Source organism: Carettochelys insculpta, chromosome 2, assembly GCF_033958435.1.
Source record: "Carettochelys insculpta isolate YL-2023 chromosome 2, ASM3395843v1, whole genome shotgun sequence".
Lineage (NCBI taxonomy): Eukaryota > Metazoa > Chordata > Testudines > Carettochelyidae > Carettochelys > Carettochelys insculpta.
The window spans coordinates 213,323,757-213,342,168 of record NC_134138.1 but is presented as its reverse complement, the minus strand read 5'-3'; the positions used below and the strand labels follow the sequence as shown (position 1 = coordinate 213,342,168).

The 18,412-nt window shown below is 42.4% G+C and overlaps 1 protein-coding gene across 7 annotated transcripts in view; it reads right to left on the bottom strand.

Annotated features, from left to right (window-relative positions):
* Positions 1-18,412, bottom strand: part of ANKRD28 (ankyrin repeat domain 28) — a 200,592-nt gene that overhangs the window by 2,391 nt on the left and 179,789 nt on the right. For all 7 annotated transcript variants that reach the window (XM_074984527.1, XM_074984528.1, XM_074984526.1 and 4 more), the window contains 7 exons: positions 17,795-18,014; positions 8,539-8,626; positions 8,365-8,448; positions 7,691-7,836; positions 6,935-7,017; positions 6,670-6,752; positions 2,943-3,034 (listed from right to left, as the gene is read on the bottom strand). In XM_074984527.1, coding sequence (XP_074840628.1) covers positions 2,943-3,034; positions 6,670-6,752; positions 6,935-7,017; positions 7,691-7,836; positions 8,365-8,448; positions 8,539-8,626; positions 17,795-18,014 — 796 coding nt within the window. The remainder of the gene's footprint in view (positions 1-2,942; positions 3,035-6,669; positions 6,753-6,934; positions 7,018-7,690; positions 7,837-8,364; positions 8,449-8,538; positions 8,627-17,794; positions 18,015-18,412) is intronic.

Genomic DNA, 18,412 nt, shown 5'->3' with positions numbered 1-18,412 from the left:
AATTCACCTAATGAAGTGCTGCAGTCCATATTCACCGCAGCACTTCATTAGTAATCTCCCATCACACTATTAACATGCCCCCTTTGAAGTTGGGGGCAAGCATAGACCCAGCCTAAAACTCCAAGATCAGCAGTATCTCAATAATTGGAACTTCACAGTTTTCTGGGTAAAAATCAATGGTTAACAGGAGGATGGGAGAGCAGAAAAGAACAACTAATAGTGAAAAGTCAGTAAAAGTAGTTTAATGAGGGGTTTTTTCCCCACAAACCATACATTAATAGTACACTCACATGCACATGTACACAACTGTCTTCCGTTTTCCATTAGAGTAATTTATTAAATGCATTTAACAATGTAATGGATCTGATTTTCTTAACAAGAAACTGGAGAGAATTTGCCAGACCACAAGAGGTCAATATTGTCGAGCAGCATTACTAACACTTCCACTGCTCACTGGGCTCTTCGAAGACATGTCCGGGTAAATTTCAGCTAAATAACTAACTACTAATAAATAACTACAGCTAAACTACAGCTAAATAACAGAACACAGGACTGGTGGCTGTAAACAAACTTTATGGGCCCTCAGGAAACTCAGTCACACCCCTGATAATTAGTCATCTGGCTAATTAAAATCATTCCAGATCTTGCCAGATGAGACAGTGTTGGATTACAGAAGTTCAACCTGCACAACTTCACAAAATTTATTTCATGGCAAAGAGTTTCATGAAGACAGATGTGAAAGCAAGGGGAAGTTATTGAATGGTTCAAGCAGGAACAGAGGGAATTTAGGATTAATTTCCACTCTGACTCCTAACTAAAACTTAGTACAGTTATCAAATGAATTTAATCCTACAAGATTAGGTTGAAGTTAGGAATCAATGTTTAAAATTAAAATGAGGCCACAAGACTCTAATGTCTCAGAAGCACTTTTAATCAACAAAGGTCTTAATTGCCTATGACATTGGAGATTATTACTAAGAATATTTTTGACAGTTTTAAAAATAAATTCTCTCTCCAATTACAACATGGAGGGATAAACTGAAGTTGGTCTACCTCTTCCATATTCATAAAAAGCCAAATTTCTGTTAAACACAGGAAGATATTTATAATGCAGACAGGCCAGCACAGAAGATATTCTAGCACTTTTTGCACGAAGTCCATGTAATAATCCACTTACACTGGACAAGGACAACATGCCAAAAATTACAGGTTTAATGCCTGAAAAGATTTTTGTTCTTTCCATGACACAACTTTTGTATCACAGTAATGAAAAGGCTACAGTAGTAATTAACACTTTCTGCTTTTTAATTCCCATCACATCTATCATGACTTCCATAATCCTGAATCGCATTTACCAATCCCTAAGAAAAGGTAAAGACAGACTTGAAAATTTCCTGTCAACTAAAAGCATCATCATCTTGCTAATCTTAGATTAGACAAACACAACGTGCCAAGGAACATTCCCCCCAGCAAACAAGCAAACAAACAAAAAAATTAAACTGTCACTATAAAGAAAAAACAGAAACCCTGAAGATAACTAAATTAGATAAACCCAAAAAGGGCCTTTCAATTTGAAACAAAAAGCTAAAGTGACAAAAAGCTCATATGCTACAGTTACCACTTGAGTTACCTCAGACAACTGTGTGATTTTTACTAAGTGTTTCTCTCTCCACCCACCCCGTTGCATTGTGAAAGATCGACACAAACAGGGAGACTGACTGACTGCATAAAGGGAATAATGAAAACGATCATACAAATAGTTCTCTCAAATTCACAAGGCATGCAAACTAAAAGAATAGTAACAGAGAGGGAGCTGTGCTAGTCTATACACTATCAAAACAAAAAGCAGTCAAGTAGCACTTTACAGACTAGCAAAATAATTTATTAGGTGAGCTTTCATGGGACAGACCCACTTCTTCAGTAATAGTCTGAAGAAGTGGGTCTGTCCCACGAAAGCTCACCTAATAAATTATTTTGCTAGTCTTTAAAGTGCCGTTTGACTGCCTTTTGTTTTGAAAATAAAAGAAAAGTCCCTCCAAATATGCCACCCTTCTAATCTCTTTTTTGTTTTAGAGATATCCTGATGTGGCAAATGCCACGCCTGATAAAAAGTGTTTAAAATAGCTTAACCAGAGAAGTAACAGAAACAATGACAAAAGATGAGTCATGGGAACAGGTACCTTTGTAGGTCTGAAATCTGTAATTGGCATGCTGACTCTGTTTTATCAATGTAATTAGTGTAAATGGATCACTACATGGACGTCTTGCAAAAAGAACTAGAATATCTTCTATGCTGGCCTGTCTAGGTTACAGGTATCTTTCAGCATTCATTTAAACAGAAATTTGGGAATTTACAAGAAAGCAAAAAGCTTAAAAATGTGATTGGAACTATAAATTTCACATGCATTTGTTGAAAAAAGCAGCAAAACACTCAAAATAATTTCCTTGCTAGGAAATCAAACAGCACAAGGACTACAGAGCTTTTCATACAGGAGGAAAAAAGTGATAGTTGTCAGCATTAAATTCCATTAAACTCCAAGAAAGTGCATAATTTCACTTGTGATGAGCCAATTATATTTTCTTGCTTCTATGTGCTGAAATGGTTTTACAAGCCAGAAGCCTGAGGCCCAAAAACACACACACTTTTAGAAATTTCTACTCCAAATGTTTTAGTAAATTGCATGCCTACTAAATCCAAGCCACTAATAACCAAAAGTAAGAGATATCCTGATACTGTGCTCTTACAATTGTTTCCAATATTGCTAAAACCATTGTATTTATACCTGCAGTAATGTTCCAAAAAACTCAGTCTGACCCTTCCATTTCTCCTGGTTTGCTAACTTCAAAGTAGGCAGTCCATCACACACCAATATAAAACATTAGAAAGCAGGAGTATAAACTACAATTTCTTAACTGGAAAACAAGGTAAATTTTACTCTTACCATTTTCATCTACAGCAAGTACACTTGCTCCCTTGCCTAAAAGTTCTTGAACTACAACTGTTAATCCATTTCGAGCAGCAACGTGCAGAGGTCTGTAAAGACAAACAAACCCATTATAAAACAAGCCTCAAAACTAGACCTGGAAGACTGTACACTCATCCCTCGTTTAATGAGTACTTTACTTACGAGTACTCGCTAAAATGAGGGATATACATACCTACCTTTGTTCACTAAATGAGTGCACTTCCCCCGCCTATATGAGCCAGCCACAGGGTCCCTGGCTGGGGGATGGGGAAACCTGCAGCCTCGCTGCTGGCTCTGCTCCAGCCACGGGATCCCAGGCCGGGGTGCACGGAGACCCAGAGCCCCATGGATGGAGCCTTCTCCCTCCCCACCCTCAGACATGCAGCTGTCTGACAGGCCTGCAGCCGAGAGGAGAGGAGAGAAGGCTCTTAGCTTGATTCCCTCCCCTGTGCTGGTGGGAACATGAAACTGACCAGCCATGAGCTGATCAGTTTTCAGGTCCTGCAAGCCATGGAGAGACTGGAACCAGCCTGCCCCTGGTTCCCAGCTCCTGTCACTCTGGGAGCCAGGAAACTGACCAGCCCTGGCGGTTCCTGGCTCCCCTCCCCTTGCAGGAAAATTTGCGTTATTCAGGGATTGCAGGAACAACCCCTGTGCAACTCGAGGGTTTACTGTATTAGTCCCCTACATCCACCCCATATACCTCACCCTCAGTCAGGTTTTAATCTCCCCCCAAGGTCCCAAACTGCCCCCAGCCTTAAACCACCCCAAGCAGCCCCAAACCACCCCCCAACCTTAGAGCCCCTGAGGAGCCACAACCTGCTCTCAACCTTAGGCTCCCTCCTCAGCCCCACACTGCCTCCAGGCTTAGACCCCCACCCCCCACATCTCTAAATGGCCCCAGCCTTAAACACTCCTCCTCCTCCCCTTGCAGCCTCTTTACTGGGGCTGCTAGGCTGGGTGGCTCACCCAGCCATCATGCTCCCAGTTATAACCAATTAAGTCAAGTATTAAGGTTTCAGCAGCTGGGCATACGGTAACTGCTGTACCTAGTGATAGAGATAGCTGCTGGAGATGGCAACTATCTCTATTGATAGGTATCTGCCTGAGGCAGCAGTGTTAAGAAACTGCAAATGGTTTCTTTAACAGCCACATGCAGATGGGAACTGCCCAGCTGGTGACCTTTAATAAATCTAATGTGACCCATGTTTGGGTCCTGACCCATAGGTTGGGAACCCCTGCTCTACATACATACACTACATCCTATTTCTGGTGCCAAACTATTCAAATATATCAGAAAAGTATCTAAACTCAACTGGTTTATGTCAAGTTACAAGCACTTGGAATGAATTGGAGACTTTTACGTGTATCTTAATGGGAATTTAGTGTCGCTCTTATGAGTTTTCACCTACAAGCAGAAATTTGGGAATCAATTGTGCTCGTATAGTGAGGGACGAGTGTTATTAGAAATCAGGTGTCCATCCCAATCACAACCACAGTGGCTGGGTCTACACAGAGCTCTGCCCAGCACTGCTGCTGACAGAGCTGTTCAAAGTGAGCTTCTAGGGATTGCAAATGGCTGCCTATTTGCATACTCCCGAAGCTCATTACCATAGCCACATGAGAGTTCAGTGCCAGCAGACGGGGGTGCTGGCACTGCAGGGGCGATGTGGACATGCCTCTGACAGCTAAACCCCCTTCTGTTGCCAGTCCCTTATGCCATAAGGTCCTGTAGCAGACCAGTGGAAGTCAACGTCCTCTAGGCCAATCCCTGCTTCCCGGCCACCTGCTTGGAAGTCATCTCAAGTGGGCATAAAGGACTGGCTACGGGGGGTGGGGGGGGCGTGTTTAGCTGGCAGAGGCACGTCCACACAGCCCCTGCAATGCCGGCACCCTTTCTGCCGGCACTGAACTCTCACATGGCTGTGGTAATGAGATTTGGGAGTATGCAAATAGGAAGCCATTTGCAATCCTGAGGAGCTCACTTTGCATAGTGCTGCCAGCAGCTGTGCTGGGCAGAGCTCCATGAAGACACAGCCAGTATGTACAACATTTATCTGTTCTGTTCCTTAATTTCTTATGGAATATAAATAAAGAAAAATAAAACTGTTTTTTTACTTTTATATAAAGAAAAACAATTTTAAGGGGAAGAATGGGTATTCAGCTTAACAAAAGAAAACATTTCCACTTTAAAAACTGTGGACTAGCAATAGTTTTTTCCCTTTTTATGACAGGACATTGTGTGCCATTAGTTAAAATTTGGCTCTGATCCTTCACTGAAATCTGAAACTAGACTGCAAAACATCTGAAGAATTTTGAAGATCACTTTAATTAGCCTTTTAATTAAAGAGTGTCATCATACTAGTCATATTCCATTGTATATAACAGTTGAAATACTAATGCCTTTCTGATAGACTGGACTTCTGCTTTCAGAAAGATCTCCAATCGTCTCTGCAGATTAAATAATTTCCTCACAGTATAAGGCACGAATCAGCTAAAAAGAACACAGAGCACAATGAATTCTTTGTCTGGTCAAATCTTTGATTCATTAAAATGTAACTTTTCAAGGCACATCACTGGATTAGGCAACGTGGCCAACAGCATAACTGCATCCAATTTTATAGCATCAAAGAGAAACGGTAATAATAATTTAACTACAACAGGGCACAAAGCATACCCAGTAACTTTTGAAATGCACCTTATGTCTATATTGATTTATATTTATTAAGTTTGTAAAAATCCTCACAGTAAATTTCCCTACACAGGGGATGCAGCAAGTTCATTATTGATAAATCCTGAACAGAAATAAATCTCAGGCTGTGTCTACACTTGCATTCCTCTTTTGAAAGAGGCATGCAAATGAGGGAATTTGAAAATGCAAACGAGTTGCAGATTTACATATCTGGCACCTCATTTGCATATTTTTCAAAAGAAGAAAAGCCATATGGATGCGGCTCTTTCGAAAGTAGACCCCATCTTCAAAAGAACCCTTCATCCCATAAATGTAAGTCTGCACCTCATTTGCATTTTCGATTTTCCCATAAATAGGAAGAAGGGTTCTTTCAAAGATGGGGTTTATTTTCAAAAGAGCTGCATCTATACAGCTTTTCTTCTTTCAAAAGAGTATGCAAATGAGGTGTCAGATATACAAATCTGCACCTCATTTACATGCCTCTTTCAAAAGAGGAATGAACTATAGATGCAGCCATGGTGTGTGTGAGGGGGAAGAGAAAGGGACAGAAGAGGTAACCTATTGGATGAGAGGAATTCCAGCAGGAGAGCAGGAACGCGTGACAATGCTGCTAATGCTAAAACACTCAAGAGTTGTTTAGCAGCCCTGATAAATGTTTGTTTTCTTCTGATTATTAAGGCCTAATTAAAAGATTTTAGATAATCCATGTAAATGTTAATGTTCTAGGCTGCCAATATCACTTTTTAAGAGAAAAAAACCAGAAGAATCAGTTATTAAAAACCCACCACCAGTTTCAAACACATTTCAGTTTTACAGTATGATGCTGAATGCCAAATGTGTCTTCATTTGTGAATCCCCCCTTAACTGGACTGTAAAACAGAGTTCTGAGATAAAGATGTTTAGCTGTAATGTTATCTTGAAAACTTGAAATTGTTTATATAATTCACTTTACTCATCGCAGAAATGTATTGAAAATCAAACTGGAAAATGCTGTTCAGTGGCTATACATACGTTTGCAAGGCTGCATTGGTGGCGTTGATGAGGTTTCTATCTGTAATCTTCTCCAGTATTAACAAGGCACTAGTTTCATGACCCTAAATATACAGGAAACATATTTGTCAGACAAACTCACTTAAAATGGTTTTGTCTATCTTTTTGAAGTAGTTTCTGGAGATTTTATAGAATTTGATTAAGATCATTGTAAAAAATATAATTTTAAAATCAGAATATCATTAACAAACATGCAAAAAAGGCTCCAATAGAAATGGGGACACACCTTGCTGCAAGCCAAATGGAGGGCGGTGTTTTTACTGCAATCTTGCAAGGTCAGATCAGCCTTAGCACTGCTAACCAACACCTCTGAAGAAAATAAAAATTTCCATTAACTAAAAAGGAATTAACAATTTTCCATTTTGTAAAATGAAGATTAAAATCTAAAATAACGTAATTCTAAAAACATGTGTAAATGCATAAAATATGGCAATTTTAAATCAACAATATCTGAAAGCATGGTGGGATACTTGTGGCTTGCGGGCCACATTCTGCCCATTGGGACTCTACCTTCGGTCTCCCTATCTGGAGCCCTGCACTTTTTACTGCTCCGCCTGCCTCCCAGAACTTTAGGAGCACTGTGAATCCATTGATTCGTGCTCATCCCCTTCTTTCCTGAGCTGGAACAGCCACAAACAGCTGATTTGCAGCATTCCAGCACTGGGAAAGAGGGGCAGAAGTGGGGACAGAGCACAAATCAGTGGATTTGCAGAGCTCCAAAAGTGCCGGGAGGGAGAGGGATGAGTAGAAAGCACAGCGCTCTGGTGCTCTAGTGCTGTGAGAGGTATGTGGGCAAGCGGGACGGACAGGATGTCTGCAGAGCCCTAGGTGGCACCCCAGTGAGCTGCGATTTGCTGCAACCCACTGAGGTGAAGGAGGGTCATTCAAGCAGTCCACCCCCTACTTTTAGTTGCCCGTCACTGATCTAAAGTATTCCTGTACATTATTAAAAGATAAAGTAGAAGCTATTTAAGCTCTTTACCAACAGTGTTAGTTTGCCCATTTTCTGCTGCCATCATTAGCGGTGTCTTTCCAGAAGAATCTACAGCATTTACTTGAGCATTATGGCTGAGCAGAAGCTGTAAACACTCCACATGATCTGTAAAAGCTGCTGCATGAAGGGGAGTTCTGAAAGAAATCAAGAGGAATTGGGCTTACATCCAGAAAATAAACAATGTTTTATTCAGACGTGCAAACACTGCCTGTGATCCTGTACATGGATCAGTCTGGGCAGCCACTACCAAAAAACCACACTGAGGCTATTATTGGTAGAGATATATTTTTCAGTTTTTAAAAATAATTGCCTGAAAATTTAAAATGAACATTTAGCAACCAGTAAGCCCATAATATGGGAAAGGAGGACTTGGACAAAATAATAAAATGGGCACAAATATTTATATTGTACAAACTTTTATGCAATTATAAAAATACCCAAATTCTCCTACACAATAAAAACAATTCACATGTATTAACACAACACCTGCTTTTTTAAATCCCCAATAACATTTTTAATATGTAACAGAAAAATATCTTTACACAGAAAAGACAGACAACTAATGTGCCAAAAGTTTAAAACACATTTACATTATGACACAAAACCAAGGAGATTACTATTTGCAATGCACTGTTTCCTAAATGCAGTTGTTATATTCTTACCTTCCTTTTGCATCCACTGAATTTACAATAGCAGCACCCAATGTATCAATTAACATTTCAGCAGCACCTTCATTGTCATTTATCCTATTAAAAAATTAAACAGGCTGTTACTTAGAGAATGGCTGAACTTTTGTTAAATATGGTAATGAAATTTGTAATCTTGCACTTCCTTACACAGCACAATGCAATGGGCTGAAAGAATTTCCTTCCATTTTCTGGAAAACTTCCTGTTCCAGAAGAAGCTCTACGCAGCTGTCATGACCTAAAAGTTTTAAAATCAGATATTAAAAGCAGGAAAAAATCCATAATCTGGAGAGCTATGGAAACAACACATACAGCTAAGGTAAATTAAATGACGTTTCATTTGAAAGTCTTAAATACACACTTGAATTACTTTAGATTTGACTGCACCTGGGGATTATCACAACCACAGTGCATTTTCAAGAGTCTGGAAACCACAAGTCACTTATGCCCTGCCCCACCCCACCCCACAATTGAATGAGTAAACAGAAAGGAGTTGCACACTGAGTATATCCAAAAATAATTTAAACACTAAAAATTACAAAAAATACAATCTTGTTCCTATATATTTTTCACTGAAATTATCCCGGTTCGTTTCCCGCATACACAGTGATATTTATTCTAATGTTCAGTAATCTTTTGATTGTATCCTTTTATATAAATGCATCAAGAAAACATCTGCCTTTTGTTTCATTTTAGTAATTTTCTTCTCTTCTGAATTGTTTGCTCATATACTGGACAGACAAGGGTCTCTCCTGCACCCTTATCCAATTGAAAAAAAGACTTCTAGATTGCAGTGTTTCATCTCTACCTGAAAAGGACATCTTCCTATGGGAATTCTTCCTGGAGTTTGCCCATAAATAACGCCACTGATTTGGATGACAAGACTGACAAATGCCTATCTAACATATGGGAAATTCTCTCACTGATATCATGCATGTTTAGGAAACAGATGGAAATACAAGTGTTAATTCATGTTGTAACAGAGCCTTACAGCATCAAGACTGGATATAGTCGTGTCAGCCAGTGACTGATCCTGTATCAGAGGTGGATAAAATACAGCCTGGGGACCATATCTGGCCCAAACAACATTCAGATCCAGCCAGCCACAATATTCCGGGTCACCAATGTTCTGCGGCCCAGTGGGACCCCTTCGGCAAGATCCTTGTCTGCTGTGGCCCCATGGCCTCACATGCTGCTCAAAGAGGCAGGCTGCTGGGGTCAGCAGCTGTATATCTGCACTGTGCATCCCTTGGGAGCAGGTCTCCATGTCTGCCTCTGCTCCTTGCAGCACCCATTGACCAGAAATTGGCCAATGGGAGCTGTATGAGCTGTGCTTGTGGGTGCTTGCAACACACAGACTCCCTCTCCTCACCCCTGGGACACGTTGCACAGAGTTGCACATACTGCCCCAGCAGATGGCCACTTTGAGTGGTGAGGGTGCAGCAGGCAGGGAGCCGGCCTGAGGGTCCCACACAGCTGCTGGCTGGGAGCTGCCAACGGTAAGCACCTCCCAGCCAAAGCCAGCACCTAGCACCTTACCCCCTTCCACAGGTCGCAAGCCAAACCCTCTGCACTTCCCTCCTGCACCACTGCCCCTGATCACAACACCATCTCAGACCCAAACACTCCCTCCTAATCCCCTCTCCAAGGGCAGAATCCTCTCCTGAACCCATATCCCCTTCCCAGACCATGCCCCCCCTGCACCCAAACCCCTGTCCCTGGTCACAACCCCTCTCCTTCAGCCAAACTCCATCCCTGATCTTATACCCCCTTCTGCATCCCAGTCCCCTACACCACACTCCATCCCACACATGGCATCTCCATTAATATCACAGAGAAGTGTGGCCTGTAACCACTTACCAAATTCTTGGAGTGCCCCTCCCATCAAAAATGTATTATCCACCTCTGACCTACAACGTAAGATGAAACTGCCAACTGCTGAAATTTAGGATCACTCATCAACCATTTAGTTTTGGAAATCTGATAATTTTAATTTATTTTTACCTTAGTCAATACAATTAGTCTTAGAGATACAGCCTATACTTACAGACTAATTTACACACTCTCTCTATTCCCTTACCATTAATTATGAAAATGAGTTTTAAGCTCTGCTCTGATTAACATTTTGGAACAAGGCAGAAAATAAAGTAAATGAGAATTACCTGTGAAGATTAGGTTGTGACTGTGGTATTAAGCAACGTCTCTGAATGAATCTCTCACCCTCCAGAATGTACTCAAGCAGCAAGCAAAAGGAAGGGGAAATGCTATGACCTTCCTGAAGCCTTTTGTTCCTTAAATACTTGTATATGTGGTTTAATCTGATGCAGAAGGATCTTACATTATAGGATGTACCTCTCTGGTCTGGCAAGCTTGGGACCTGACCAATCCTGAATCAGGGAATTTGCCAGACCTGGGGAAGTCAATGCTTGTCCCTGCACTTCCGGCTGCTGGCCCCCAGGGGCTTTGCTGTTCTTGGCACCAGGGCCCCTGCTCCAGCCAGTCAGGGTGCAGGGGCTCCGTTCTTCCCTAGTCCAGCAACACTCCTGGTCCCATTTCACTAGATTTTACCTGTGAGTACTCCAGCCCCTGATCATCTACAAGGTCGCTGACGATGCTGGACAAGGAGTGTTGCTGGAATAGGGAAGTCCAGATTAGAGAGATTCAGTCTGCGTTAGTGAAATATTCCAAAATGAGTTAATGTGGAATTAATTTTACTCTCATTAAACGATAGATAATTTCTTGGGAAAAGTGGTTCCATTTCTGTTTTAACAGTGCAATTTTATACAAAATTTTGTATAATTTTTACTACGGTTTTAAGAGCACACATTAAAACAGAAATAAGCACAGAAAGACAGTACATCATATGAGATTCCAGATTTAATACAGAAATGAATTCAACTTATTTAATGAGTACAACAGATCCTGAAAGTTACAATACCAAGGTTAAAAATTAATGAGTCAACCACATGCTGCCTTTGGAACTAGAAGTCTGCGAACAGGCAGCAGCAGAGACAAAAAGCAAGCAAACTCTCCCATCTGGCAAACACAGTATAATACTGTGTTAAAACTAAACTACTAAAAATATCAAGGGAAAGTTTAAAAAAGATGTGACAAGGTAAGGAAACTGTATCTGTGCTGGTTTTGTTTAAATTAAGATGGTTAAAAGCAGCATTTTCTTCAGCATAGTAAAATTTCAAAGCTGTATTAAGTGAATGTTTAATTGCAAACTTTTAAAAGAACAACCAAAACATTTCAGAGTTAAGGCACTCACTACTCTGAGGTTCTACTGCATTCACTCTCTCTCAAGGTTGTGTTCTCAATCCCTGTACCAACCAGAAAGGTCTATACAACCAACACTTCTGATATTCATAGCAAGTCTGGCTTATAGTAGAGTTGGTGCAAGGCCGGCAGGCTCTCTTTTAGGCTCTCCATGGCTCCCCAGAAGCTGAGACATGGCTGTTCCTCTACTTAGGAGCCTCAGGGACATGAGGGGTGTGAAGTGGAATGGTGCAGGATGCTGGAGTGTGGGAGGGGTTTCAGAGTGCCAGAGGCTGGGGGCATTTATCTTGAGCGGCTCCCCACAAGTGGCAGTGCGCTCTCTCTGCTGCTCCTGGGGGTGTTGTGTCTAGGTGCCTGCATACTGCCTCGAGCACTGGTCCTGCAGTTCCCTTTTCCTGGAAACTGCACACCGTGGGAGCAGTGGGGATGGTGCAGGATGACATTGCTGTGCCTCCATCAGCGGGGAGCAGCAGGGACAGGTCATTGCTTGCAGGGTGACACCTGAGGAGAGCACTCCCCAACATCCAGCACTGTGAAATCCTTCCCCCACCCTAACCCTCTATCCCAAACCCCCTACTGCATGAAAAAATCACTTGTAGGTAAGCAAATTTTTCTGGAAATACCCATTGCCTCAACATGTTGGATAAAAAAAAAACAAAACCTCTCTTTAAACATATCCACCCACTCACGTCAATATTAAGAGATATACTCGTCTCATATTTTTATATGCACTCACCCCTCATTTAACAAGTACTTTACTTACGAGTACTTGCTAAAATAAAGGACACACATATCCACCTATGTTCACTCGGTGAGTGAACTTCACCCGCTAATATGAGCTAGCCGCGGGGTCCCTGGCTAGGGGGTAGGGAGACCCACACCTTCACAGCTGGAGCCTTCTTCCTCCTTTCCCTCAGACATGCAGCTGTCTGGCAGCCCTGCAGCTGGGAGAAAGAGAGGGAGAAGGCTCTTCCTCTGGTTTCCTCCCCTGCACTGGTGGAAATGTGAAACTGACCAGCCATGCGCTGATCAGTTTCCAGATCCCTTAAGCCCTGGGAAGACTGTAACAAGCCTGCCCCTGGTTCTCAGTTCCTGTCACTCTGGGAGCCAGGAAACTGACCAGCTCTGGTACTTCCTAGCTCCCCTTCCTTTGCAGGAAAATTCAAGTTATGAAGGGGTTTCAGGAACAACCCCTGGGTAACTCAAGGGTTTATTGTATTAGTCCTTCCCCCCTTGCCGCCTGCCTACCTTGCAGACCTTACCCTCACAGCCAGGTTTTAACCTCCAGTGGTCCCAAACTGCTCCAGGCCTACCCCTCCAGCAGCCCCAAACCACCCCCACCCTTACAGCCCCAAACTGTCCACATCCTTAGACTCCCCCGGCAGCCCCACACTGTCCCCAGGCTTATGCCCCGCCCAGCAGCCCCAATCTTAGACCCCCCTCCCAACCCCGCATCCCGAAATGGACCCAGCCTTGGACACTCCTCCTCCTCCTCCCACAACCTCGGCTGGGTGAATCCCCCAGCTCTCCTGATCAGCAGGTAACAGTTGTTAAAACCAATTAACTCAAGTGTTAAGGTTTCAGCATGTAGGCATAAGGTAATTGCTATCCCTAGTGATAGAGACAGCTACCACCTCCAGCTGCCATCTCTATTGATAGGTATCTGCCTGAGGCAGTAATGTTAAGAAACTGCAAATGGCTTGTTTAACAGCCACATGCAGCTGGGAACTGCCCAGCTGGTGACCTTTAACAAATCTAAAGGGACCCATGTTTGGGTCCCAACCTATAGGTTGGGAATTCCTGCTCTACATACATACACTACATCCTATTTCTGGTGCCAAACTACTCAAATACAACACAAAAGTATTAAGCTCAACTGGTTTATGTCAAGTTACAAGCAGTTGGAACAAACTGGAGACTTTTACATGTATTTTAATGGGAATTTAGTGTCGCTTTTATGAGTTTTTGCCTAAGAGCAGAAATTTGGGAACCAACTGTGCTCATATAGCAAGGGATGAGTGTACAAGCAAATCACGTGATTGTGCACAATTTGCACAAATCATGTGTGTGTGCAATTACCCGTTTTGCATACTTGAAAACTGGGGCTTTGAAATAGGTTTTCTGTGGGATAGTGGTCTGAGACCTGCAGTAAGTGGGGAAGTGGAACACCAGAAGGAAACAAAAGAAGGGTGCAATCAGGGAAGCCTCCTCATTCATACTGAGAAAGCAGAGCAAACCAACTAATTATCTAACGACTGGAAGCCTGGGAAACAACCATGCACAACTGAAAGTCCTGGCACAGTCAAAGAACTATGAGGCCGATGCTTCCTAGCATAGTCCCTTTGTGGTGCCAAGGGGTCCTGCAAAAAGGCTGGTGTGCTGTGCACAGAGGCCACCAGCGCCAGCTCTAAAGCTGGTGGTAGGCAAAGTGCTGCCTCCATGAGGCGTTTTAAATGGGAATTACTCTCCTTCATAAGGGGCAAAAGTCACTACAGATCTTGCACTCATCTGATTGGTGACCTCTCCCAAGCACTATAAGCAGGAATTGTGAGAGTCACCACATGGCATAGGCTTTGAGCATTTATCGCAAGGCATGCCTCAGTCCAGGGAAATGGAAAGTTGGGAAGACCCCCATAAATATAACTAGATGAACCACTAAGAACAATAAACAGTAACTATGAACACACTAGTTGAAGACTGCTTGGAAAGGTGCTTGCAGAATGCAAGGAGTGAGACACTCCAATACTCATCACAGTTGATAAAAAGGAACTGAAGGACTGGGTCAGCGAGGGTACGTATGCAGGGCCATGAAGGTGCCACTCCAGCAGTCTTCTGATAATTGTGCATGAAGCACGCACACACCTAAATGGAATGTACGTAAGCAATCACTCAAACAAGAAAGGAAGTGGGAGCTTGGACAGATGAATAGGGAAGAATATAAAAGTCCAGCTTGAGCATTCAGGTACATTATGAGAAAGGCAAGAGCACAAATGGAGAAGATCTAAGAAGGGATGTGAAAGAACATGAGTTGCTACAGGTATGTTAGCAAAAAGGTGGTGGTCAGGGAAATTATGGGATCCTTCCTGAATAAGGAAGGTAAACTAGTAACAGATGATGTGGAAAAAGCTGAATTGATCAATGCTTGTTTTGCCTTGGTCTCCATAAACAAGATAAGCTCCCATACTGTTGCACTGGACATCACAGTATAGGAAGGAGGTGAGCAACAATGAAAGAACTGGCTAAGTACTATTTAGAAAAGCTGAACAAGCACAAGTCTGTAGCACCAGATCTAATGCATCTGAGAGTACTGAGAGAGATGGCCGATGTGATTTCAGAACCATTGGCCATGATTTTTGAAAACTCATCGGCGGTATCTACACTACACTCCCCTTTCAAAAGGGAAATGCAAATGAGCAAGATCGGAAATGCATATGAGGTGCAGATTTACATACCTTGTGCCTCATTTGCATATTCTCACGCGATCTTGCTTCTGAAAGAAACTGCTTTTGAAACAAAAACAGCCATTCCAATGGGATTCCTTTGAAAACAAACTCCATTTTCAAAATAACCCTTCTTTCTGTTTTGTTTGAGGAAGAAGGGTTTGTTTTGAAAATGGAGTTTGTTTTCAAAGGAATCCCATCTAAATGGCTGTTTTTGTTTTGAAAGCAATTTCTTTTGAAAGCGAGATTGCATGAGAATATGCAAATGAGGTGCAAGATGTGTACATCTGCACCTCCTTTGCCTTTCCGATCTTGCTGATTTGCATTCCCCTTTAGAAATTCCCCTTCATTTTCCTCTTACATGCAAGGCAAACTCAAAACTCAGTGTGGGTTTGTGAAGGGGCAAGTGGACAGGTATCTTCAGCAAAGTAGTTTCTTTTTTGCATTTTTTTTTAAGTGAAAGTATTGTGTAAAACGATATACAGCTGCACAAATGTTTGCATACATGGTTGAGTAGTAAACTGTTTAATAAATACTCCACACAAATAAAAGAGGCCACCTACTTATCTCTGTGAACAGTGTTCCCTGTAAGCTCAGCGCATGGATGGCCATCCAGGAGAGCTTGAGGTGACTGCCAGCTGATTAGCAGAGCACCCACAACACCCAAAGCCAGCAACTCACATTTCTACTGGTGGTGCAAATCCACACATGCCTCAGTACACACAACATTTATTTTGCACAAGGATGTGAAAAATTAGAGGAAACATTGTCTAGGAGTTCTGAAAATTCTAACTGAGTCAGGTACTGAGTGTGCAGCAATCTAGTGCAGGCTAAAATTTACACTCCAGTTTGTTATGAATTAATCTCTTCAACAGCTTAAGACCTCTTCTGAAAACAGAAGACACCTATTTCTCTTGTAGCAGGAATAGGTACCGAATGGCCAATATAAAAACAATTTAGTATAAATTTTGTTTATCCACCTTTTCTCTGTTCCTTCTGCTTGTTTGTTAAGCTAATTAAAGTAAGAAAAGACAGAAGTATGATCTCTTTGGTGCGGGTTCTGTAATTTTGTATGCTTGTAGAGTGCTTCACCCATTGGAACCCAGTGCTCACTGAGGACTTTTGGAGGCACTATCATTATACAGCTCCCCAGTTTACAAAATGGAACTTTACTTATGGAGTTGTGACCAGTGACCTGAAATAAATAAATTGCTAACAAGCTTTAAAGAGAGCCGTGGTCACTAATAAAGGCACTCCTGAGGTCTGGCGTTACAAAATATAAAGAAATGCCAAACTTAATTCACTATTTTGTTTCTGAACTTTTCCCCTTGATCAGTTTGCTCCTGATACATTACATCTGCTAGCTCTATAAAACTTCTGTCGTCTTACTTTAGATTGCCTTGCAATCTTAAACACAGAGAATGTTTGGAACATTAGAGAGATTAGTAAATCTCTCTCTCTCTCTCGCTCTCTTGCAAGAAAGAACCCTCAAGGATTAAATTCACAACCCTATGTTTACAAGGCTAGTGCTCTAACTACTGAGCTATCCATCCCCAATACAACAAACCTTCCCAGAAAACTTACTCGCTTTTTAAAATTTCATAAGATTTAGGGTTAAAAAAAAAAAAGAAAAAAGAGAGACGCCAGTGTCTTCAATTTGCTTCATGAATAGTGTTCCATATATTTCAAGTTTTTTACCAAGATTTATATTATTGCAGCGCTTCCCAAAGTGTGGTCTGCGGCCCAGTACCAGTCCTCGGGAAAAAAAATACCAGTCCTTAGAAAATATACAAATTATCGCTCTGTACTATTATTATTGTGAATAAATAATAAATAGTGAAAATATATTCTCTCTCACATGCATTTATACTTTTGGGCTGCAAGAAAAGGTACTGGAAAAAAACCCCAGGCCCCAACTATATAAAGTTTGGGAAACCCTGTATTATAGCATTGCTTAAATGCCCTTATCAATATCAGAGCTCTGGTGAGTGAGGCACTACACCTACACACAGATTCCTGCCGCTAAAAGCTTTGCATTTAACATTACAGTAAACCCTTGAAACACGCAATTTCAAGTTAGGCTCAACTCACATTCATGTGAGTTAAGCGCAACTCAAAATCCTGCTCTCCCCACCCCCAACTCCGCCCTGGCTCAATCCCCCCAGCCCACGTGGCCCTGGTTCAACCCCCTCCCGTCCTGCTCGCTACCTGCACACAGCTCCAGCTGACCGCTGACCCCTGACCCCCCCCAGCTCCAGCTCACCACCCCTCACACGTGGCTCCAGTTCAGACACCTCACCCACCCCTCACCCACCCCTCCCCGCAGCTCCAGTTCAACCCCTCACCCTGGTTCAAACCCCACCATGCGCAGCTTCAATTCAACCCCTCACCCCACTTCAAATCTCTGGCTCACACCCCCACAGCCCTAAGCTACCCCAGGCTTAACCACCCTGCCGCCCCCCTCAACAGCCCCAACTGACTGCCAGGCTCAAACCTCCCCAGCTGTCCTCCCCACCCAAGGACTTACATTTCAAAAGGAGCTCCAAGTGTTCCTGTTGCTTCCCCAGCTGCAGAACGTGTGTTCCGCCAGGGAAAAAGCCATTCCCTGATTTACGCAAAATTCAGGTTACGTGCGGGTTCGTTGGAATGGAACCCTCGCGTAAATCGGGGGTCTACTGTATACTTACCATTATAACAGGCCCAGTGCAATGATGTATATCCATGATTGTCTGCTATGGCAGGTACTGCATCCACAGATGATGTTGACTGCAAGAGAGCTCCTAGAACACCAATATGACCACATGCAGCTGACAAATGTATAGGCGTTCGCCCTCGGCAGTCTCGCAGCAAAGATTTAGCACCATGTTGAAGCAATGCTTCCACACACTCCTCATGCCCAGTAACTGCCTGGAAAAGAAAGAGAATATGCATGTGTATTCACACATGTATGGCTGCAGAAAAAAATTGTTACTACCTTAACATATAATATTGAGTGCAGGCTGCTGCAAAATAAGCCCAGGCATTTTTATTTTCATAAGTGAGCATTGTGAAGAAAAACCCAGTAATTATTAGCTTAGTGATAGGCTTTACTTTTTCTTTTGTAATGGCCTAAAGTGAGCTGCTAATCCTCACGACATACTTAACTGTAGTATGTGGCATGGACTTTAGAGAAACTTTTGGCAAACTGTACATGTAACACACACAAAAAAGCAATTATTTTCTTCCTCCTTCCAACTTTCTTCCCCACCCCGCATCTCCCAAAAACAATACCCTGGAATTTTCTAGCTAATGTGCTTCTGCAAGTT